This window comes from Eleutherodactylus coqui, chromosome 7 (genome assembly GCF_035609145.1).
Source record: "Eleutherodactylus coqui strain aEleCoq1 chromosome 7, aEleCoq1.hap1, whole genome shotgun sequence".
Taxonomy (NCBI): Eukaryota; Metazoa; Chordata; class Amphibia; order Anura; family Eleutherodactylidae; genus Eleutherodactylus; species Eleutherodactylus coqui.
In genome coordinates this window covers 55,463,876-55,489,251 of record NC_089843.1, presented here as the reverse complement: position 1 = coordinate 55,489,251, position 25,376 = coordinate 55,463,876, and the positions used below count along the sequence as shown (strand labels likewise).

General features: G+C 44.3%; 1 protein-coding gene and 1 long non-coding RNA gene across 3 annotated transcripts in view; both read left to right on the top strand.

Annotated features, from left to right (window-relative positions):
• The window catches only part of ZFYVE28 (zinc finger FYVE-type containing 28), a 184,372-nt gene extending 172,764 nt beyond the window's left edge, over positions 1–11,608 (top strand). For both annotated transcript variants that reach the window (XM_066573036.1, XM_066573035.1), the window contains 3 exons: positions 2,219–2,323; positions 3,647–3,750; positions 11,466–11,608. In XM_066573036.1, coding sequence (XP_066429133.1) covers positions 2,219–2,323; positions 3,647–3,750; positions 11,466–11,597 — 341 coding nt within the window. In that variant the 3' untranslated portion in view covers positions 11,598–11,608. The remainder of the gene's footprint in view (positions 1–2,218; positions 2,324–3,646; positions 3,751–11,465) is intronic.
• A 3,111-nt stretch (positions 11,609–14,719) lies between these two features.
• On the top strand, positions 14,720–20,808 carry LOC136572460 (uncharacterized). Its single transcript, XR_010785804.1, has 2 exons — positions 14,720–17,051; positions 17,266–20,808. It is a non-coding gene; the product is annotated as an uncharacterized lncRNA (long non-coding RNA).
• The last annotated feature ends 4,568 nt before the right edge of the window (positions 20,809–25,376 follow it).

The following is a 25,376-nucleotide window of genomic DNA, read 5'->3' as shown; positions in this document are numbered from 1 at the left end:
TGTCATCTGTATTACATAGAAGCAGAAAGTATATAATACAGTTGTATAATCATGCAAATGGGAAGATGGAATAATCTCTTTGCAGCACCAGCTATCTGTACATGGTTATCTTTTCCTTCTGGGAAAGATTCTGGTTTTGACCTATATTCCCAGTCATTGCTACAAGGCTTGTTAAAAGGCCTGACATTGACTTGCAGGAATACTGCCTTCCAGTAGGTGGAGCTGCAGAGGCATTATTCCATCTTCCCATTTGCATACATTTCCCAGAGGAGCATTGCATGGCCCTATATGTTTCCTTACTAGGTGCTCTCCCTAAGGAGCAGCCATTCCCTCTCTGACCTATAGTATTCCTGACTGCACATTCAGACTTGCCTCGTCTTTTTACAAGACTCGTGTTGCCAATAAAGTAATAATAAATCTTGATAACTTGGCTGGTGCAGAACAACTTTGGGACCATTCCTAATTGAGTTTATATGACTTGGCACAAAGCATATATTACAGCGTTTAAATCAACACTTGTTAATATGACATTAGTAATTATATGGGATTTATGTCTGGTTGTGTTTGTTGCACAGCTGCATATTCATGAGTGTTGGAGATTGGTGTCAAAGCGGTAATAAAAAAGGGATTTAAAGTGAGTTAAGATATATTTTCGTACTTTTGGTGACATCTATGATAATCTTGCAAAAACATCTCTCCTTCCAAAGAAAAAAAGCCGCTCCCGACTGCCCATAGGTAGGTACCCTGTAAGTCCAGGTCTGACCCTTATGACTAGAGCTATCCCGAAACCAGACACATATTTGTAGAAGGCACCGTTTCTGAGTATTTGCTTCCCATCCATACAGAGTAGGGTTCTGGTTGACTTGGTGAGATGTCTTCGTTTAGAGTCCCTCCTGGCATATATTGATTGCAGAATCGGGACCTTATATGATTGGTATTCGTTATAAATTATGACATTAACAGTGCAATGTCGCCCTCCAGTGGTGATCAGATAGAATGTAACTATATAAAAGGTTCATGTATCAAAGGGGTTTTCGTCAGGATAGATCATCAATATCCGATTGGCAGAGGTCTGCAGCTCTGAACCCTCATTGATCAGCTGTTTGAAGACCTCTTTAATGCAGGCACTGCGATGTACATTTTTAGCACCTGCGCCTGATATAGCAGCTCAGTCCTATGCATTTGAATGGGATGGAGTTGCACTTGGGGCACATGACATCATCAACTTCTTCAAACACCTGATTGTTGGGGTAATCTATGGTGGAACCCTACCAATCTGATATTGAGGACTACGGATAGGTTATTGATATTGTAGTCCTGGAAAACCTGTTAAGCATCGATGGTTTGACGTGTTGTAATTCAGTCTTAATGGCATATAATAATAATAATGCCCAAAACAGTATATAAGCAATTTTGAGACCTTTTTTTAATGTTGCACTTGCAAAAAGATTAAAAAAAATAAATTTTACCTGCGCTTCGCCCTAGTAAGGCCTCCTTCCCACGAACGGATTTCCGCCGTGTAATTCGCGGCGAAAATCCGCTGCGTTGCCCGCAGCTATTAGGTTCTATTGAACCTAATAGCACAATGCTCACGATGCGTAATTCCAGCGCGGAATTACGCACCGTGATTTCTCCCGTCCTCACCCGCAGCATGCTCTATTTTCTGCGGGTGAGGACGGGCTGTACGCACTGACGGCTTCCATTGCAGTCAATGGAAGCCGTCCGTTCACGCTATCTCCCGCTGTAACCAGCGGGAGATAGCGTGAAAAAACGCTTTCCCGCCCACCGCCGCGCGTCATATGACGCCAAATGACGCGGCCGGCCGCGTCACGTGACACGGCCGGCCGTGCACGTGACACGGCCGGTGACGCGGCGGTGGTGGGCGGTGACAGGCGGTGACGCGGCGGTGGTGGGCAGGGAAGCGATTTCACGCTATCTCCCGCAGGTAAGTATAGGGGCTCTGGGGGGCGCCGTGACGGGCTTCACTGCGTAATATTACGCGGCGGACCCCGTCACGCTCGTGGGAAGGAGGCCTAAGTACTTGTCTTGTTCATGACCTCTTGTTGTATATGAGGATAGCTTGCAACATCCTTGGTCCCTGGGGTGGGATGAACACTTTCCCCCCCTGCTCTTGATTGAAATAATTAGTTGACCTATGAGAGTACCTGCCACATTCCTGCGTCTTGAAGATGTGACTGATATGCGACATGTTTTGCAGTGAGCCAAGGACTTAGGAGCGCTGCGCTAGAAGATTGTGCTCTCTGCCAGGAGACCATCTCCTCTTCAGAGCTGGCTGCCAAGGCCCGAGACGGGGAATTTGAAGGTATTGTATGGACAGATACACTGTATGTCTTGATGTAACATCCTGTTAAAGGGATTTTCCACACAGTTTACTTATCACCTAGCCAGAAGATAGGTCGTAAGTGTCTAATCAGTGCGAGTCTCACGTCTGGGCCACCCACGACCACCGGAACGGGGATACTAAGGGCCCCAAAATGAATGGAGTGGTGGAACTATTCGTTGTTATGGAACTGCAGGATATAGCTGATTGTTTGGATTTGCTTTCTCCAAACCGTCCCATTGAAATAAAAGATGTGCTAGTGCACACATGTGAATGCTGCCCCGTTCATATGGGGGATACTCAAACCCCTATTTTAGTGATCAATGGATGTCTCAAGAGTCAAACTCCCAACAATCAGACACTTATTACTTATCCTGCGGATTAGTGATAAATTAATTTAGTAGCACATCCCCTTAATTATCAAACCTGTTTCTTATATCACAGAGGCCTCATGCACACGGCAGGCACAGATTCCGCATGTGGATATCCGCCACGGATGACTTGCGAGTCATTGCGTAAATGAATTTTAAATGCTTGCAGGAGATCGCGGATTCAGTGGTTTTTCTGCACGGATGTACAGCAGATCAGCCGCACAGAAAAAAAATCGTAAGCCCAATGGTGCCTTACCCCCCCGCCTCTGGTTTTCAAGCAACCTGAGAGGTATCCGCCTACACATCTGCAATGGATCTGCAACGTAATTGCAGATCGACTGCTTCCATAAAGATCAGTGGAGCCCGTCCGTGCGGAATCCGCACAAATGGAGCATGCTGTGATTTATTTTCCGCTCGCAAAATCCACATGTGAGTGTGGACTGAGAACGGGCGGACAGGCCGCGGATTCCGCAGGAAAAGCAGGATTTTTTTTTTTTAAATCTGTACCGCGCATGTCCGACGGCGAACCGTGCGGATCATCCACAGTACAGGAAATGTGAGGTACTCACGGACGCTGCTGCCGCCAGGGTCTGATTCAGCTGCGTTCTCCCGCATGCGGAATCCAACCCACCCGTGAACATGAGGTCTTAATTAAGACACTTTGCAAAATTGTTTAATTGTTTTATTTATTTTTTTACGTTTCATACATTTAGAGCAATTTAAATCCTGGCTGGAAAGTTACGGACTTTGAATAATTTGTGGATTTTTTGTGTGGATTTATGTCTAACCATAACACTAATGTTCACTTGCAGGGTCCTTGTTAGTTTTTTAGTTTTGACTGACTTTTACCCCCTTGATGTGCTTAGTTTTTGGATGTCTCACACACTTTGCACACATTGTAATCTTTGTTATCATTCACCCCCATCCGGCGCAGATCCTCCTGACTGGGTACCGGACGAAGTCTGTAGTTTGTGCACTGCGTGTAAAGCTCCTTTTACAGTGATCCGCAGGAAACACCACTGTCGCAGTTGCGGCAAGGTAAGTGTTTGTCACGGCTTGTCGGTGACTATTTAACATTTTATATGCATGCATCATATCTATTATCCGATTGGCTACAGGTGTCTGTCCCGCCTACTTCCTGATATTGACCTATCAGATGCAGTATGGAGCTTGCACTGCCTGCCAATCTATCAGAACACTCTTCTGTTGCTTCTAACTTCACATTCATTATCTAATTGGCTTCAGGGTGTTCTCTCTCCACCCACTTCAACCAAGGTGCACACAGAAAATTGGGGGAGTAGGAGAGAAAATATAGGGTTACTGAAAGGGAACTTTAGTCTTTGGCGCTGTCACGTTTGCACTCTCCAAGCATGTGACGTGGCTGCCGCCGCAAGGGGTTGCTCTATCACTCAATCCTGCGCTCACCTTCCACTCAGGCTGCAAATGGAGCGTAGATCGCACCCCAGCACATTCCCTACACCCCAAAAATCTTGCTGACATCACTCCTGGAATATGCGGCTAGACGTTCCCCAGATGTATTCACACACTGCTCTCCGGCAGTCAAAGGGTCAACGCCATCTGAGCTAATGGTTAAAGGGGTTGTCCCGCGAAAGGAAGTGGTTGTATACACTTCTGTATGGCCATATTAATACACTTTGTAATATACATCGTGCATTAAATATGAGCCATACAGAAGTTATTCACTTACCTGCTCCATTGCTGGCGTCCCCGTCTCCATGGTGCCGTCTAATTTCAGCGTCTAATCTCCCGATTAGACGCGCTTGCGCAGTCCGGTCTTCTCCCTTCTGAATGGGGCCGCTCGTGCTGGAGAGCTGCTCCTCGTAGCTCCGCCCCATCACGTGTGCCGATTCCAGCCAATCAGGAGGCTGGAATCGGCAATGGAACGCACAGAGCCCACGGTGCACCATGGGAGAAGACCTGCGGTCCACCGTGGGTGAAGATCCCGGTGGCCATCTTCGCAAGGTAAGTAAGAAGTCACCGGAGCGCGGGGATTCGGGTAAGTACTATCCGTTTTGTTTTTTTTAACCCCTGCATCGGGTTTGTCTCGCGCCGAATGGGGGGCTATTGAAAAAAAAAAACATTTCGGCGCTGGATAACCCCTTTAAGAGTAACAAGGACTGAACTTGTCTAAGTTTTTGGACTTTAATACAAAAAAAAGTGGTGATTGCGAAAAAAGATAAAAAATATACAAAATGAAATGTCGTACAATAAAGGCAAAACGGTTATGAAAATAAAATGGCGAAACTCGGAGACCTATGATTTACAGGGCGTTCTGGAGTCTTTGTTCCTGGGGATAATGGAGCAGATTCCAGCTGTGCAGAGCTGCCCTCATCAAATATGACATTGTCCCATTATTCAACATAACCTTTTTTTTTATTTTACTTTTTACCCTGTCTCCAGATGTACACTATCCTACCAAAGGCAATTGGGCACCTGAGCAAGAATCAAAAGTAGTGTTTATTTACATGTGTTAATACATTAGTGAGGCTTTCTCTGACCCTAATCACTTCGGATACTCTCCATGGTATACTTTCTGCTAGCGTCTCATACACTTCAGCTAGTATTTCCCTTCATTCATCCTGCAAATGTCTGGCGAGTTCAAACAAGATGGATGCTATTCATATTTCCTGACCCAACTTTTCACAAAGATGTTCAGTAGGGTTTAGGTTGTTTTTCTATTGCTCAACTATACTATAATGGTATCCCTTACAGAATTGGAGATAGGTGAATGCATTGTGCTTCATGATGGATGACGTATGCAGCAGCAATAACTCACATATGCAATGGCATGCACTTCTTCAAGTCACAGATTATGGCTAACACCTGTAAGGGTCTGCATCTTATGTTGCATGGTTTAGTACATGTGACATGATCCATTCTACTTATACGGGTGTCCAAATACTTTTGATAGGATAGTGTTTACCTGCCACTTGTTCTGTTAAGCAAATCCCTGGTCTAGGAATAGATGGCCAGGTAGCAAGGGGCAAACCCAATGAATATTTAACAGACTATCTTTTTGTACTGCCTGCCCCCAGCTGGCGATGGAGCTGCTTGAGTTGACTGGCCTAATTTGCATCTGGCTTCCTCTCGAAACCAGTTTTAGGTAATAAATATGACACTCCTCTCCTGGGATGAGAGCGACCCCCGCCTAGAGCTCCTTCCTGCAATTTAACGTTCTTGGCCCGTTCAAAGAGATTACAGGATACGCCTCGTATATAGAGTCATGACTGCTCATCAATGGACGGTGTCATCGAAAAATGACTTATTTAAATCAAGTTGTTGAAAAATAATTAAAAAAAATTTGTTCATGTCACCATATTTAAAAAAAAAAAATCAGAAGTCTTGCAGTTTCCTATGGCCCATGAGGCTGCTGTAATACATCAATAAATGCTGTTAACGGCAGCACAGGCAAGATGGCCACCCTTATAGTCATGTACAGAAGAACGAATAAAAAAAATCTACTATTCGAAAACAAAACCAGTTGCTTTCTTTTCTGTTTTTTTTTTTTTATTTTTAAATCTGCTTCTAATTAGTTTTATTCATATATATATATATTATATTTATTGTGATGCATTACCTTTAAGAAGTACGCTGAGCAAACCTTACTGCTTTCTTGCATGCTGCCAGCTGCCTTGACTTGCAGAGTGGGTCGAGGGATCCACGTTTGCTCAAAAGTTTGGGGCCCCAGCATTAGAACTTTTACCTGTCAGACATTAAAACATATGAGTAACATTGGAAACCCCCTTTAAACTTTAGCAGTCACTCCTTAATGGAAATCTACACTGCTCAGAAAATTAGGGGGAACACTTGAGCATCACAATATATCCTCAAGTCCCTTACACTTCAGGGATGGCAATCTGCCCAGTACCGATGCAGAAGTGATTGCGAATCCATTTCACCTGCTTTGGTGCAAATGAAAGTGGCAACAGCTAAACAGGAGAGGCAACAGCAAGAAACCCCCAAAATAGAATGGAGATATTTCCTCCTCTCCTTATCCATCCTGATTGACTGACTCTTTTCAAGTTTTGTTGGCGTCCTTGTCAGTACTGGCAACATGAGGCACTACCTGCAGCCCAAACAATTTGCACAGGTAGTCCTGCTCTTCTGGGGTGGCTTTTGATGTGTCTCCCAGCACAGTCACAAGAGCAGGTGCAGGACACGGGCCGTTACATGAGGAGAGCTGGACATGGCCTAGAAGGGAATCGACCCAGCATCAAGACCGGTATCTCTGAGGAAGAACAGTATGAGCACTGCCAGGGGGACATTCTGTATTGGGACCTATGCTCAAATCCCAGCACCATGCAGCTTGATTGGCATTTACCAGTTAAATTAATTGTGTGGGCGCTTTGGAATCCAGCCCCTAATTGGTTGATTTTGGTTTCCATTGGCCGCTGATACGTCATTTTGTGCTCAAAAGTTGGAAATCTTTACTGATATACATTGTGTATCCTTCGTTCATCGAGATCCAACATGTGATTTAAGTTTTCGGTTCACCACCATATGAATGTACCCTGGGAGCTAAGTTGATAGGTTCCACCAAAGCATGGAACCAAATGAATTGGGAAAACCAAGGTGAAAAAACTTTACTTTTTAACTTACTTTAAAATCAGCACAAAAGCATTCATCAGCAAACTTCTTCAACTTGTTCTGTAGACCTGCAGTGCAAGGAGTTGTAGAGTGTGGACCAAAAGGTGCTCGTTTCTTACACCTCGGCCAAACTTGCTCGCTTGGCAGTTTAGGGAGTGCTTTATGGCGGAGGAGGTGCCCCATGCAGATTGCAGTGGCAGCGCTGTATAATAAGCAGGCATTAATCAGCCTGTTCTGTTTGCACTGCGCCTCCACATATATTTCATGGACATTAACGCTGTAGTGAATCATGAAACAATTAGCGGCCCCTGGTGAGAAGTGTCTGCTTGTAAAACAAAGGGTAATTTGATAGAAATAGACTGTAAAGATGTTGAATTGTTCTGCTCCTTTTCATTATTAATTCACATTTTTATTCTGGTCTGGTAGCATCCCACTTACTCCAAGGTCAGGGGAGGGCACAGAGTTATAGGTGGCATCGGGCTGTGTAGCTATGTGGCCATGACTTCTAACACTACAGCTGGCATTACACCGTGCCATTGTTTGCCACATTAGCTTCTTTTTTGTGTACTTTGAAGTACATCAACGAAGGGATGTAGTTGGCGTACTATAGCATCAAATTGATTGTGTAGGCAATGGGGCGAAGAGGGCCAGTTTGAAAAAAATGTGGTTTTGCTGGAGTGGCCCATTTTTAAAGGAGTTTTCCAGTTTTAGGGCAAAAAAGCTTAATTGCTGTATAAATTAAAAGTTCTCCAACTTTCTAATATAATTTGTGTTTACATTCTTCACCATTTTCAATTATCTGTTACTTGTGAATCATAATGGTGAAAAGTAGAGGAGGAGGAGGTGGAGCTACTTTGGTGAGGGCCCAGTACAAAGAATAGTCCAAGGAGGTTTTCTATAGGTGCATCCATTTTTTGGGCGGAAAAAAAGGGTTAGCATTAGGGATGAGCGAGTATACTCGCTAAAGCACTACTCGTCCGAGTAATGTGCCTTAGACGGGTATCTCCCTGCTCGTCCCTGAAGATTCGGGAGCCGCCGCAGCTGACAGGTGAGTTGCGGCGGGGAGCAGGGTAGAGCGGGCGGGAGAGAGAGATCTCCCCTCCGTTCCTCCCCGCTCTCCCCCGAATCTTCAGGGACGAGCAGGGAGATACTCGTCTAAAGCACATTACTCGAGCGAGTAGTGCTTTAGCGAGTATACTCGCTCATCCCTAGTTAGCATAGAGTTAGAGGTGCTGCCAATACAGTGATTGTGCAACCCGTTAGGGTTGACTAGTGATGCAATTTGTGATTCGGAGAAAACACTGATATGTTGGCCCGACCCTTTAGACACGTATGCATGTGTTTTTCATAAAGAGATACTCCTTTAAAAACACAAACAAGTGCATATGTGTCTAAAGGGTCGGGCCAACATATCAGTGTTTTTCCCCAACCCACACAAGATATAAGTTACTGTCAGCGGATGAGAACACCTTCAGAGGCTGTGAATTCATGAATAGAAATCCTGTTCTCATCTGAGAAGTGGATGCAATTGTATCCAGTCTAGACCTTAAATACGGCTTCCAATGGGGGGGGGGGGGGGTGAAACGTTTGTTCCATTTCTGGAGCAGAAAAAAATGGGGTTAAGAGACACTGAAGTACACCCAAAAGCCCCAACGCAGGTGTGAGCATTCATTGGGTTTCAGGTTAGGCCCCCAAGTGGCAGGTTCATGATGACGCTGCAGCTGACGGATGGGGACGGAGGCTGTATTTTTTTTCAAAACCAATTTTTACTAATACGAATCAAGCTTTAGTTTCACTCCATAGGAGGGCACTCGTACTTAAATGTTGCACTGTGAAAACAAGTCCCATTTGTTGGTCACAGCAAGACACTTGGGCACGGGCTTCTTCGGTCACAACCATACACCGCTCCACGTCATCCTCCTAAACTGTGCTTCCTTACTTTAGATAATGCCTGGTATATTACCAGCATTGGGCTCTAATACACCGTAAACGCAGACGTACTTATTGACCCGTAATGCCGCTCCTCCGCAACCTTTCTTCCGTCTCTGCAAAGTGCGTTGCTGTACCGTTACAATCTACTTGAACCTTAAAGCAAACTGTACACATGAATACAGAATATCACCGGGTACCCGTAAACGGGGTTGCCCCTCTGTCGCTAACAGTCCAAGAAGAGGGATACTTCCCTAGTCTGTCGGTCCTCATTCTCCTATCGGAGACCAATCTATTCCGTATCCGGAGGCTCGATCTCCACCCAGGTCATGGTGTTGTCGTTCTCTTCTGGGACCGACTCCCATGCAGGAAGGGAGCCTCCCTCTCCTTCCACACATTGTAGAGTTGTCATAGATGCAGATATTGCCGTCATTCTTCTCTGCAGGGGGCGCTGTATGGGCCCTTGTCCCAGCATCACTGTAGTTGAAGTCCCCCACCTGCTCTACTGAGGGGCTGCAGCACAACTACAGCCCATGCTGCGCCACTTTCCTGGCTGAGTGACTTCTGTGCAGATTGCCTCTGGTATTGGCCCATAGCCACTATTGGCTCCTGCTTCCACTGTCCTGGCTGCTCCCCAGCAGGGGATACAGCCGCACCCATGACTTGTGCACCCTGTCACTGTAGCCCTCTCTGAGCTATAAGGGCTGCGCTCTTTGTCTCACACTAAATTTTTGCTGCATTAGTCTTGAGATGGCCAATGTCACACAGGGCTGCTCAACCAATCGGAGTCCCTTCCATAAGCAACAACCTATGCTTGTCGGAGCTCCATCTTGTGGTCAATTTTAATATTGCAGTGTGTTTCATAAAGGGGTTCTGTCATTAAAAATAAAATTAAAAAAATCAATACTTGCCTATTCCTCCCCAGGCAGTCTACTTACCGCACCTTTTCCTCCCCAATCTTCTCCTGGCTCCTGCAGTCCTCCGGGTCAGCTCACCGCCAGCTGGCCAGATCCTCTTCCTGTTACGTTACGTTGCGTACATTGCCAGCATTCTACTTCCTGCATGGCAATGTACGCTTGTCACTAGTGACATAGCGTTAACTGGCTAGCAGGGAGCACCGGATGCTAGGCTAGGCTAATGTCGAGGCTGCTCATGCGTACTGTCTTGCCGCAAGTGTTCCTACACTAACGCCGCGAGACAGCGCGCATTTGCAGTCTCGGCAAAAGCCTGGCATAGGATTCGGCACTCCTTGCTAGGCAGTGAACGCTACGACACTACTGAGGTAGCCTAGACTGACCTGCAGGAAGAAGAAAGCCACTGCATAACAGGAAGAAGAGGATCTGGCCGCCTGGAGGTGAGGTGACCTGGGGAACTGCAAGAGCCAGGAAAAAAATCAGTGAGTAGCAGATGTGGTAAGTAGACTGCCTGTGGAGGAATAGGGAAGTATTGTATTTTTTTTTTTGGGGGGGGGGGGTAGGGGTCCTTCACACTGACTATTGCGATATCACGAAAAAAATTCATCAGTGCTGCTTTTTCTTGCATAAACATCGCTGTCGCTTGCAATGTTCTCAGTTTTTTCACGCGATTTTTGCCGCGATTTTCTCGTGAGAAAGACAATAGGAATTTCTGATGTTAAAAATGCATCACATTGCACGAAAATTACAAGTTTGTACTTTGCAATGTGATAAAAAGGAGGCTCCATAGGGAAACCTGTAAGATGGAAAAAAAAAGCAAAACACAGAAAGCCGCAATTTTTTTTTTCACTCCACATCGCATGAGTGGAAACATCGCAAATGGGTATGAAACCATCGAAAATCATTAGTTTCATAATTCTGCGTTTTCATTCACTCTCGCATCACTCAAAAAACACGCAATTTTGTTGCAAGCGTGAAGGCACCCTAAATGCCAAAACCCTTTTAAACTAAGAGCTCCATCAAGGGTTGACTGCGGATCATAAGTAAGAGGTGAGCAGGGCACTGCTTACCCCCCTTACAGAGTATTGCCTAGACTGGAGAAAGTTGTATCACTTCTCATAATGTAAAGTGATCCGATCTCCGTATAGAAGCAACAGATTAAAAACCGCTTTTCATGCTTTTATTGAACACCAGAGGTGTTTTTACATCCTGTCGGCCTCCTTGAAGCAGAGGAATGAAGCTGTAGAACACGTCCGGTATGTGTGTTTATGTAGTAACATAATTGTGTTTCTTCTCTTGCAGATCTTCTGTTCTCGCTGCTCTTCTCATTCTGCCCCATTACCGCGATACGGGCAGATGAAGCCAGTTCGCGTCTGTACGCACTGTTACATGTTCCACGTCACTCCCTTCTACAGTGACAAAGCTGCAATTTGATGCCATGATACTACTGGGGGGGGGGGGGGGGGGACACTTGGGCCAAGAATTTTCACTGAATATGGATTTTGCTGGCGGCATGCAGGCTTTAATTTAAACTTCTATTATTATTATTTGTACAGAGAAGTTTTGATTGTTTTTATTTTTCTTAAGCTGCTAAAAGGAAAGTATGAATATGTGTGGCTCTCGGTTTCAGTACAGTCTTCCAAATGTTCAGGCACTGGCACAGCAAAGGCCATGACAAAGAAGACTACAAGGAATATGGCTTTACGGATCTCACTGCATCACTGCTTACCTTAAACATTTAAGATTGTAGCATCTATCACAGCACCGCTGTAAAGCATGGCTGCACCTGTCAACGCCTGGGAATCCCTTCCTTCACGCATCTTCTCTTCTATTATATATAAGATGGCCTCTTCTCTAGGAAGATCTATGGCGCAGAATCAACATGGTTTAGGAACATTTAACTCATAGGATTTCTTTCTCTTTTGGAGATACATGGTTCTTGTAAGTGTCTTTGCAGTCTGCTTGCTGCAGTTTGTGTTGATTTTTATTTTATTTTTTGCTTCTAGTTTACAGCAATAACTTTCCACGCACACAATACGTACTGCAGACATACTACTGCTTAGTTTTTTTTCTCTTGATTTAAAGAGCAATTCATGTCACGTCTAGAAATGTCTCTACTTCTTCATCCCCATTTCTTTCTACACAAGGGGCAGTATTCTATTAGTTAATCTTGGTGTAGTTGTAGTCCTGCTTACTTTATTAGGCCAAGGATTAAGTGAACTTGAAGAATAACAGCTGCTAATTTAAGCTAAAAATGCCCTCACTTCCCTTCCCCCACTCCTCTTTGCAGCTCATACCAAACATTTTACTCTGCAGAGGGTGACAGAAGAATACTCCAACTAGATTAGGGAGATTCTTGAAGCATGATGAGAGTTGAAGTCTACAGAAACCTTTTATGCATGAAAAATTAATACACACATTTCTTATAAGTCCCTGCAGAAAAAAATGATGCACTTATCTGTTTTTCGCATTGAGTTTTACTTCTCATGCACTTAAAAAGCCTCATACTTGGTTTGCAGGCTCTCCTTTACTCGAGTTCTGGCTGGGGAAAGGTTCCCAGCACTGATCAGCTGGTCTCTCGTGAATGCACACAAGCTCAGCTTCCCCTCCCCTCTTTCAGAGGCTGTGTAGACTAACCACATCCACTCAATACTACACAGCTATCTGTCTATCCTCTCTTTGAGTAGCTGCTGCTGGTGGTTAACAGAAGATTCACCTGGAGTGAATTACAGCCCTTTGTAATAGTAGTGTTCTCTGCTCTTTGTCCTGATCCCCTTCGCCATGCTTTTGAACAGCAGTATTTCCCATATCGGTGGTGACAGGAATTGCTCTTTAAGTCGTATGTTTTAATGCAAAGCTTATTTTACTTTAAAGGGTACCTGCCAACTAGGACCGTATGATGATATATTGAGTGTAATGGTGCCTCAAGGGCTGGATAGTTCATTCTCACACGTTCCCAAACCACTCTAAGCCTTTTTAGTAGAACTGGAAGGGATTACAAGACACCAGTTAAAAAATGTATCCTAAGAACCTGCCATGCTGACTTGGAATTTAGTCATTATTGGAATTTTTTCCAAAATTCAGGCACACATCTGCCCCTACGATTGACTCTTCAAGGGTCATTTCTCCCAGAAGTGTTCATTGTCTAGTCACTGGAAAAGTGTTAAATTTCGGATTGTTCAGGGTCTGACTGCTGGGGCTTCTTCCAATTGCCAGACTAGGGTAACCTGAACCCCCGTTGCCTTAGGTACATGATTGGGGAAAAACGCACTTTAATGGGATTGTGCCATTAATGAAAACTTTCCCCTAGCTACGAAGTAGGGAATAAATTGCATATTGGTGAGAGCCAAATTGGTAGGACTCGCCACTGATGCTGAAAAGAGAACCCTGGCATGTCCAGAAGTGTGGGCAACAGCGGTTCCATGTGCCCGCTGCGTCTCCATTTACTCTATTGGAACAACTGGAGAGGCAGAGCTCTAGCATTCTGCTATTTCTAGTGGTCTCTTTGTTATGAATGGATTGACAGTGTATATACATCCATCGGGGCCCTGTTCTTGGGATTGTGGGGTCCCAGCAGTTGGACCATAACTTGCAATCATGGAACAACTTCTTTAAGCTAACTCCTCATTAGAACCCAATGAGAGTGACACAAAACTTTATTTAAAGTGACCCTCTTGAACCTGGACAAACAAAGATGGCAGCACTACTTCTCTGCCTGATGCATACTGTGCACTAGTAAGTATCAATGATATAAGACTTACGAGGGCACAGTCTGCATCAGGTAGTCAGAGAAGGGGTGCTGCCATCTTTAAGCGTAACTTTCTGACCTAGTGGATAAGTAAATATTTATGGTTGAAATATCCCTTTAAGTCTAACCTAACAGGAGCCTCCTCTTTTTAACACCTCTAGATTGGAAGGTATATTCTACAATGTGGGAGGCATGGCATGAGATGTTTCCCATGTTATTGTCACGGTATTCTGCATTCTTGTTAATGGAATGGTTTCATCTACTTTACCTACAACATTAATATGCAAAATTCTATACGGCAATGTTCTGTACAAACTCACATTACATCCCGAGAAACTGGAGCACGTGGCGTGATATCCTAGTAATGACCTCTTGGGTCTCTATGATAATTCAGGTTTTCCGTGTTGACCTTTTAAAGTCTTGGCTTGTCTGGTCAGATTTTATATTTTTGCATATTGTTTTTTACATTCACTAGTTGCACCAGTGATTTGCATTCATCAGCCAAGAGCTTGATGAGACTATGGTATCAACAAAAGTATACATTTCTTGCCTTGAAAAGGAGCCTGTCGCCTCCCTACAGCACCGTAAACTAAGTTATGGCGCTATTAAGTGCAGTGATGGGGAGCCGGGCGATGTGTTTTTTTTTTTTGTTTTTTTTTTTTATACCCACAGTGCCCCACTTTGAAGCCTGCGCGGCACACGAAACTCGGACTCTTCAGATTGTTGTGTGTGCACTGTCCCATACAAGTCTATTGGGAGAGCATGCACAATGCAAGCTAAAGAGTCAGATTTTTGTGTGCCGCGCAGGCTTCAGAGAGGGACACTGTGCGAACCAGGGAGCGAGGGACTATAAAAAGAAATCATCGCCCGACTCCCTGTCACCTCTGCTAATAGCACCATAACTTAGTTTATGGTGCTGCAGGGAGGTGACTGGATCCCTTTAACATCTAATACACATTAATAGTGTGTCTAATACCAACTGAACTATTATGATGAGGTTCCATAGGGTAGGTGAGTCAGTTTTAAGGTAAGACAAATGAGAGTAGAAGACGTAGCTGCTTTCTTCTAGAAACAGCACCACTCTTGGCTGAGGTCAGTGTCAGTATTGTAGCTCAGACCCATTTTGCGATGGCATAGTCAGCCGATGGTTTTGAACATCATTTTACAGTATACATCTGTATAGAACAATTAAGATACTTTGCAAGTATTTTCTTACACTTATATTTATCCTTATTTACACCATGTCTTCTTCTCCAGTTACTTTCAAAGCTGCATTTAGAGTTCTGCTGGTTTCCAGTTAGTACTGGATTTCAAGAATTCACATCTCGATGACACCCCACACTTGTTAGTTGTCTGTCTGGATAGTGCATGGCCTGCCGTGTAAGAAATATTATAGGCTACGAACTACATTTTCTACAATCTACGAAGCTCGAATATTAAATATCCGATATGCTGTTAAGAGAGCAAAGTGTTAATGAAATCCAAAGTTGCCGCCAGAATTTTTAATGCAGCTCTGTATGTTACTAGAGCATAAGAAGTGATGTACCATTACTTGCATACACAATGGGCAAAGCAAAGCTACCCATCTTCGTATTGTGGATATGCACTCTTTGTCAACAAAAAAAAAATGAAACCCCTGAAGAAGTTGTTGTTTTGCTGCAAAACTCGGCATGCAGTAACATCTCAGGCAGATATACAAATGATTAGCGTTGTGGTGATTAGATGAATGGTCTTGTCACCTGAGGCTCTAAAAGTGGTTCTCAGAGAGGTTCCTTGTGTGTAGTGACCTTTTCTTCCGCTTGTGTGGAGCTTGTTGACCACTGGATGCCTCTACGACGCAGAGAAGAGAGGTCACCCCATTACCAGAGTCTGAGAGGGGCGCATTATTGGGATGTGAGAAGCTGGATGGTCATATTGATAAATTGCCCCCCACCTGGGCCGTTCTGACCAGACAATTAGGAGGTGTTGGGAACAATTTACGCGTAAGGGTACACAAGGTGACCGGGCTCAGGACTCCCTCAACAGACCACCAACAGAGAAGATCGTCTGATTGTCCAACAAGCACAGGCAACTCCAACTGTTTCATTGTCTGCCATCCAGAGACTGGTAGCACCATTGTTACAGATCCCTGTGTCTGTTGGAACCATCTCGAGGTGCTTGGCTGAATGACATTTCATCTCACGGTGCCCTTTATGTGGTGTTGTGAATGAAGAAACGACTGCAACAGAGTGCAAGCGGGTTGTCTTCAGCGATGAATCCAGCTTTAATTTCGGCACAGACGGTAATGTACAAATACATAGACCTAGTGATCGCCCCAATCCTGCCTTTGCTGTGGAGCACACGGCCCCCACTACTGGTGGGGGCCATCGTATACAACAGTTTGTTACCGCTTGTAGTAGTACAAGGGACAATAACAACTCAGCGATATGTTCAGGATATCCTGCAGTCACATGTGTTCCTCTCATGGTGGCTTCCCAGAGGCATTTTCCAGCAAGGGGGTCACAGGGATGCCTCCATAACATTGCCACATATCCATGGCTGCCCGGTCACCAGATTTATTGCAAATAGAACATGTATGGGACCATCTAGGACACCAACTTCAACCGCTTACGAGTTTGCACGATCTAGAGGCTCAGTTACTGCAAATGTGGACCAATATGCTGCAGGATACTATACAGAACCTGTATGCTTCCATGTCCACCCATATCACATCTTGTATCCAAGCTAGAGGTGGTATAATAGAGGTACTACAGCCTCCAGGCAATACAACAGGATACTAGGGCCTCCATGCCACTTGTATCACATCTTGTATCCAAGCTAGAAGTTGTACTACAGTGTACTAGAGCCTCTACGCCTGCCCGTATCACATCTTGTATGCAAGCCAGAGGTGACCAGCACAGTACAGGAGCCTTCTTGCCCGGCCATATCACATCTCATATCGAAGCTAGAGGCGATACAACAGGGTATTAGAGCCTCCATGCCCACCTGTATCACATTTTGTATCCAAGCTAGAGGCGGTACAACGGTATTGGAGCCTCTATGCCCATCTGTATCACATCTTGTATCCAAGCTAGAGGTGGTACAACAGGGTACTAGAGCCTCCATGCCCGCCCGTATCACATCTTGTATCCAAGCTAGAGGTGGTTCACCAGGGTACTAGAGCCTCCATGCCCGCCCATATCACATCTTGTATCCAAGCTAGAGGTGGTACAACAGGGTGCTAGAGCCTCCATGCCCGCCCATATCACATCTTGTATCCAAGCTAGAGGTGGTACAACAGGGTACTAGAGCCTCCATGCCCGCCCATATCACATCTTGTATCCAAGCTAGAGGTGGTACAACAGGGTACTAGAGCCTCCATGCCCATCCGTATCACATCTTGTATCCAAGCTAGAGGTGGTACAACAGGGTACTAGAGTCTCCCTTCAAGAGTTCCGTTTTCCACAATGAAATTAGCCCTTTGCTCTGATATTGTAATTACTTATATCAACGTTCCGATCACAGAGAAAGTTTGATTTGATTCCAATAACTCCTCTTAGGTGCCTGATTTCTGTTGACAATGAGTGTATATAGTAAACTAAATGTGCATTGGATTGTGGTTGCATTGTAATGTATTACACTGCATGCAGCATACTCCACATATTACTGTTAATGGAGATGTATGTCTTCTCGGTAATTTCAGTGATTACCCATAACCTTTGTGTAAGCTTAGTGAAGGGAAAACTAGAAATAGTCTAATGAATTACAAGGAAATATGTTGACTTGTCACACACTGTAGGAAATTAACATCCCACCATCTCCTCATCAAGACTTGGAGCATAACATGGGTAAAAAGTGTGATCGCAGAGGGCCACCCCTGCATTACTCAGCATTCCAAGATCATTATACTTGCCTGAATCCTGTCATTTGAAAGACCCTCTCTTATACTCTACTAGGCTGCAGTGGAGGTTTGTACTGGTTATAGCAAAATGGTAACCAAGAAGCATAGGCATAAGCCAATGGATAGACAACTACTACAATTTGCCGTTGCACTAGGGCTACATGGTGACTTTTGCCACAGCACATAGTCATGTAATTCAGACCTACTGAATGTCTTTCGATTGTCAGGTTCCAGTGACTTGGAAGTTGTATTATGACCATGTTCCCCCTACATGTATTGCAGCTAGGAATACTAGGTCCTTTGGCTGTGCGTCGTGACCAAAATTGCCGGGTAGCTCTATAATATACATATAATATGTTGAATGCCAAACTTTATACCAGTGCCATTGGTTGTTCAGTTGGAACAGGATTAAGCTGCTTACTGCAGCATGACCTCGTTCATTTACATGCTATGCAGCCAGGATGACACATCGTCATTTGTCTGTCATCGCCATGTCGTCCTATAATTCATCCTATACGTTTGTCATATTGCCATGGCTTAAAAAGGGATTAGAAAAAACATGGCTGGGGTATTCAAGAAAAAAGTGCCACTCCTGTCCATGTGTTGACTCTGTTATTGCAGCTCAGCTTGATTGAAGTTGCGATACCACATACAATCCATGGGCAGCAGGGTTCTTAATTTTTGAAGAGAGCAGCCATGGTCTTATTAACATAGCTCTTTTGCTGCAGGTATGAGTCAGCTCTGTACATTGCGCAGTGGTCTGGCTTGGTACTATAGGCTTAGTTCCATTCACTTCAGTAGGACTCTACCTGTAGTACCGACCCAGGCCACTGCGCAGTGTACAGAGCTGTCTGCTTCCTGCTAGAAAGGGGACAACCCCCTTAACTTGCTCTAAACTAATAGAGGACAGAAGGGAGTCTCTAGAACAATGGGGTTCAGGTTAGTAAAATTTTGTTGGTCCTTAAGACTGGCTAGAAGCTGGAGTTTCACTTTAATTACCATAACATTTAAATGTGTGATACAGGTATTTTAGAAAGGTCTTCAGAGTCTAAGCTCAAAAGTAGCACACTAGGTAACATATGATAGTCCATGGGACTGGCCAACTCCTGAAACATTCCCAGATCATTCTAATTGACTTGCTTTAATTGCCTTTCACATTTCCGGTTGTTACTTGGAAGAAGAATGATGTGAAGATGCCATCGCCCTTTCAACCTAACACCCTCTCTTTCGGGTACACCTACACACTGGATGAGACCTAAACACTGGAATATATTTTGTTTTCTAAGTCTCAAAAATTCCCTGTCGGGGATTTCACATCTCATTGTGGCTTATGCTGTAGACACTGGAAAGATGTAATTTTCACAGAATTTTATATTCTCTGTATATGTGTATACAGTCAATTGTTTTTGTACACTGAGGGTTGTCAATAAAGTTATGTACATGGTCCATATATCGACAAGTTCCAATGGGTCGTAGAATGAACGTTTGAACTAAACTCGTTTTGTGCTATAGATGTACAATTGCACTTTCTTGAGGAGTTCTTCCATTATTACTCATGGCTGCTATGAAAGTGAATCCTGTTCTCACCAGTTGGTTGGACTTTTACTCACCTTTGATATGTTTCACAAACTATCACCAGATAATGCAAACATTTCAGCAATGTTCTTAATATTGGAGTTTTCCCACATAGAAAGGTTCTGTGTTTTTTCTAATTGAAACTAGGTAGCCTAAGATAAAATGCAAAAATGTGATTATTTGCCCATGGTGACTCAGCCTATGCTACAATGGATTCAGTTTTCGAAGCCACCTTCATTCCAGTCTTCAAAAATATTCACCCGTATTTGAAATTTGATATCCGAATACCTAGACTGGTACTCATGAGTGCCACTTATTTAAGGCATTGGGTTTTTATTTTTTCTAAGTGGCACCATTTCCTTTGAGAAGAAAACTTGATTGTCCATGTTGGATCGTTTTTGGCTAATTTCCGCCCCCCCCCTTCCCCCACCCCCACCCCAAAATGTGCAGAATGTGTCGCCAACAGCTTGTACCTCACTCCTCCATAGATTTAATATGCATGTTGGGAGGATAGGCAATATTAACTACCAACCCAACAACTTTTAGTAGGCAGCCATCTCATATCTGGCCAACTTGAGCGTGGTTATGGTGACCAGCTACACATCTAATATTAGGTTTACCTACACTTAAGATTCTTCTTAAAGGAACACTACAGAATGAAATTCCCACCCCCACCCCCCACAGTTCTTATTGGCCTGTTTTTTTTTCTCTCTTCCCTCCACTTTTCCTTTGCAAGTCTGAACATCTTGATATACTAGGTGTAGGTATGATGGAAAACCACTGCTCTATGTTTGTGCAGTGCCGACCATAGTATGTGTGGTACCTCCTATACCTATAATACATTCTAACTTACCATTGTTATGCAGCTTTCTCCAACACATGGCCTTGGTTGACCTTGGGCAAGGATTTGGTTGTATGAAATATGCCAGGAGTATTATGCCAACCTTGTGAAGTGTAGCATTTACCTACACCTACGTATATGAGGCTGAAGTGGGGGTGGACATGGAATGTACCACTTGCTTGTGCCATGCTCAGAGCAGGTAGGCATCTACCAACGACAGATATTCAGGCTTAAATCTCAGGCTTCATTTTGCAATAGTTCTTGCAGTTTATTTTAGCAGGGCTTTAGTTTTGTTCACACAGCAGATACAATATGCAGCAAGACAACAAAGTCTCCTGTGATACAGAACAATGTTAATTCATGGATTGTACTTTATTTACAGCTTGTTCATTTTTTGTAAATGAGATATATCCGTAAAAGAAAAACCTTTCCATAAATTTATTTACTGATCTCAGATGCTGTACAGTAGTTTCGTATGTATATACTGAGATTTCTTTAATGAAAAGCACAATGAACATAATACTGATATGGACTCGACGCGAAGGAAGACTTTTGTCTTGTAATAACTTAAGATGATTAAAATGATGGTAATTTCTCTACATTTTCTGGATCTTCTATTTCTTTGCACGATTTGTTTTGTCATGGATGGCATGGAGGCATGATAAGATGAATTGTAATTTTTTTTGGGGGGGGGGGTTGTATTTGTTTTTTTTTTTTGTTTTTTTCGCTCCAGTGCATTGAACATAAAAAATAAAAACTTTGCAAAAACTTTTGATTACGAATATCAAATCACCTTATGCATGAAACTCCTATACAAGCTTATAGTCTCCATGGTTACAGACTACAAAGAAACCCTGCGTAGTCTGATCCTAACGCCATGTGTTACATTGCATCTGGCCATGATCCTTCCATAGATTTGCAAGAAGGAGCAAAAAAATATTAAATACTACAGGATCACATTACACTCTGGGTTTCTTGATAGTCTGTAACCATGGAGACAATGTTTGCATAGGAGCTGTGGACACAAACTAGTATATTTTAATAAAGAGGACTTGTACATGTAGATGCATCGGAGCAATGCAAAATAATTATTGGAAAGCTGAACTTAAGTGTGAGCTCATGCTGCCATATACATTTAAACACTGCTCCATTTCTTAGTTCTATTGTTACAGTTACACAGTACCTTTCATCTAGTTTATCCTGTAGCGTGGATCCAGAGGAAGGCAAAACTCCCCAGTAGGTAAAATGCCAACTTTCCTTAAAATGTCAGGAAGGGGAATTCTTGGCCGACTCTAAATCTAGTGATAGGTTATTAATTCATGGATTCCAATCTTCCTGTGACATTCCCCTATATCACATTAAAAAGGTGACATGTAATGAGTGCTGCAACAAATATTGCTTTATTCTTAGAGATAAAAGTATAATTTGTTCTCTTTTGGGTAAATCCAATATTTCATGACTTTTTTCATACCAGCCTGTATAGAATGCCCTGACACCAGTGTCAGGATTATTAGGAGGTACTTACAGCCACCTGACTGTCAGGACCGGGGGCTTGCGGGTCCTCCGTGCTCTCGCCGCCAGTCCTGTCCCTCAGGCGGCTGCTGTGCGGCGCAGGGAAGCCCCGCTCCTCGTTACTTCCCCTGGCCGCCGGGCTTCTCCTCGCTGCCGGGATGCTAAGGACGCGGCGGGGATCGCACTGCGCCGTGTCCTAGGCCTCATAAGCACTCGGTGCGCCTTTCCTGCTCTGCCTCATGCAGGTCTGGCGGTAGGTTCCCCAGCACTGTTGGCTGTACCTGGCTCCTGTCAGACTCCCAGCCCCAATCAGCTGCTGGGGCGGGAGTTCTGACAGGATTTAAACCTGCCTGTGTCTGCAGGCCAGTGTTAGTTTGGTTTTCCCTGTTACACCCGCGTACTTTGCGTTTTGACTCCTGATATTGACTCTCTGCTTTTAGACCTGATGTTGCCTAGCCTGCCCCTCTTGTACCGCGTACCTTCTCGTTGCCAACCCGGATAGTCTGACCCGCATTGCTGTTGTTTGTTCCAGTGTTCCTTAGTGAGTGTAGGGACCGTTGCCCTGGGGCTTAGCCCAAGGGGGCAAGTAGGTAGGGACAGGGGTTGTGGTTTTTTTTAGGGACCTCCAGTTTCCCAGACCCTGAGTCCTGACAAAGACATTATTGAGAAACTTGGATCCAGCGCCATCCTTAACTCCTTTTGACAATCGCAGAGTATTGTGTTATTTAATCTAACGGCAGAGCAACCAACTACATAACGGATCTTTTACAGAGTTGCGTTGTGCTTGCGGATCCCAACTATGAAGGGGGCAGCTAACTTGGTACCATTACAAAAAAAACTACCAAAGAGGAAAAGCGAAGATCGAACAAAAGAAGGGGGGAGAGAACAGAGGGGAAATAATAAACAGATATATAGGTGAGGAAGGGGAGGGAAGAGAGAGGCAGGTGGTTCAATATAGAAACCCCTGTCATCTAGCAAAGTGTGCTGGACAACCCTGAGTCTTATGTGAGTTTTAAGAAAATTGGTTGTGGAACTTTGGCGATGATTCAGAGTCAATCCATGGTTGCCACACCGCCCAAAATTTATCAGTTTCTCTGGAGTGTTCTGCGCACAGTTCTTCCACATGACATAGGTGGGACACTTCCCGTTGCCAGTTTGGCATCGAGGGAACAACAGTGCTTTGCCAATGGCACAGGATGACCATTCTAGCTGCGGCCAGGCAAAAACAAAATAAGCCCTTCTTCTGTACACTAATTGATCCAGGCAATATGGAAAGAAGGGCCACCTGGAAGGGTATTGTCTATCTTTTTCTGGCTAATTCTGTAATACGTAGAGAATACCTTGTCCCAAAAGGGTCGCAACTCGCTATATAAGTTTATAACACTATAATTTGTAAGAATATAATTTCTAAGAGGAGTTAGTTTACAAACAAGAATTCTAACACCCATCATCATACAGAATGGTAGGAATTGAGCTAAGTAGCACATGTGGAAAAAAAGAGTTGGTATACTAATAGATCGTAGACTGAACATGAGTCAACAGTGTGATGCAGCAGCAAAAAGGCAAACACAATTTTGGGATGTATTGAGAAGCATAGAGTAGATCACGTGAGGTAATTATTCCCCCGTACTCTTCCTTGGTCAGACCTCATCTGGAATACTGTGTCCAGTTCTGGGCACCCCAATTTAAAAAATACATCGACAAACTGGAGCAAGTTCAGAGAAGAGTTATCAAGACGGTGAGCAGTAGAGATGAGCGAGCACCCAAATGCTCGGATCCTCGTTATTCGAGTCGAGCTTTTCGTAAAATTCGAGAGCTCTACTCGAGTTACGAACCCCATTGACTACAATGGGAGACTCGAGCATTTTTGTATGTGGGCCACCGTGTCCTGGGCTTTTTTTTTTGTCTCTCTCTCGCTCTGTCTCTCTCTCTCTCTCGCCAGCCAGCCGTTTACATGCATACTGGCGCGGGGTCGAACACGGCATGATGCTCGTTCGAGTAACAAGCACTATTGAGTATGCTAATACTTATACGAGCATCAAGCTCGGCAGAGTACGTTCGCTCAACTCTAGTGAGCAGTTTTCAAACCATGGCCTATGAGGAATAGTTAAAGGATTTGGGAATGTTTAGCTCACAAAAAAGAAGGCTGAGAGGAGACTTATTAGCTGTCTACAAATATCTGAAGGGCTGTCACAGTGCAGAGAGATCAGCCCTATTCTCATTTGTACAAGGAAAGACTAGAAGCAATGGGATGAAACTGAAAGGGAGGAAACACAGGTTAGATATTAGAAAAAAACCTTCCGACAGTGAGGGTGATCAATGAGTAGAACAGATTGCCACAGGAGGTGGCGAGTTCTCCTTCAATGGAAGCCTTCAGAGGCTGGACCGACCTTTGTCTGGGATGACTTAGTGAAACCTGCATTAAGCAGGGGGTTGGACCTGATGACCCTGGAGGTCCCTTCCAACTCCACCATTCTATGATCAGTCTACAAATCATACAGTGACTACAGGACTGATCAGACCAACCGTGACAGAACAAACGACCTCGTGATTCACATGTGATGTCATCTCCAATTAGAATTGGTTTCTTTTTTTTTTTTTTTTCTCCACCTGGCACAGACAACTTCTCCCGGACACAACTTATTTCCTTCACAGGCTTCTTTTGTCTTTTTACTTTTTCATATCCTTAATCCCTATATTAAGATAAACCCTTCGACACAATGTGCCCCTTACTAAGCAATTCATTGTATGCCACACCTTGTCCCCCAATCTGGCAATAAAAAATAATAAACATGCACTCGCCTCCCTGCGCAACCACGGCATCCTCCATGAAGTACCTTGTCCTCTTCTGGTAGGTGTTCTGCGTAACTGCAGACAATGTGATGAGATCGTTGCACTGCCTGCATCTCAAAGAAGGCACTGAGCGATAAAGCAGGAGATCAGTGTGGTTTCCTGCACCATCACTTTTAGCAACTGACTAAATAGAAACACGATCAGCAGGCTGCAGGGCCCATCACTGAAGTCAGACAATGTGCCCCACTGGAATCTGCCCAGTCAGGCAAATTGCCAATCCGGGTTTGACTGTGAGCACAGGTCCCACTACAAGATGTCTGACCCTTATGCCATACTTATGGAGTCTGTTTCTGACGGTTTGGTCAGAAAAATGCAGACTAGTAATCAGTTGGAGGTAATATTGTAAGGCTCTGCCGGTGATCCCCCCCTGTTCCTCCTCACATAAAGGAGCAGATACCAGTCCTGATGCTGGGTTCGTGCCCTGCTATGGCCCTGTGCGGCTCTCCTCGTATAATGGCCCGTGTTTTCTATCTGTTCGATGCTCTTGAGACTTTGATAGGAGAAGCAGCAAACCTTCATACAATAGCATGTATGGATGTGCAATTCTGGGGGAGCAGGACTACCTGTGCAACCTATTTTGGGTACAAGTACAAAGTTCATTTAAACTTTGTCTCCTGTCACGGATGGGAGAGGGGAGACCCCGACTGATTCCGCCTCTATCAACGATTTGTCACAGATCAACTATTCTGAGCGCCACGCCACTATGACCATGTGTCATGGCAGAGCCTCGATTGATCATTCTAGCAAGACCGCGAGTGTGGAGTCGCCAGACTACAGGTGGATTTGTAACCTGCTTTCACACGG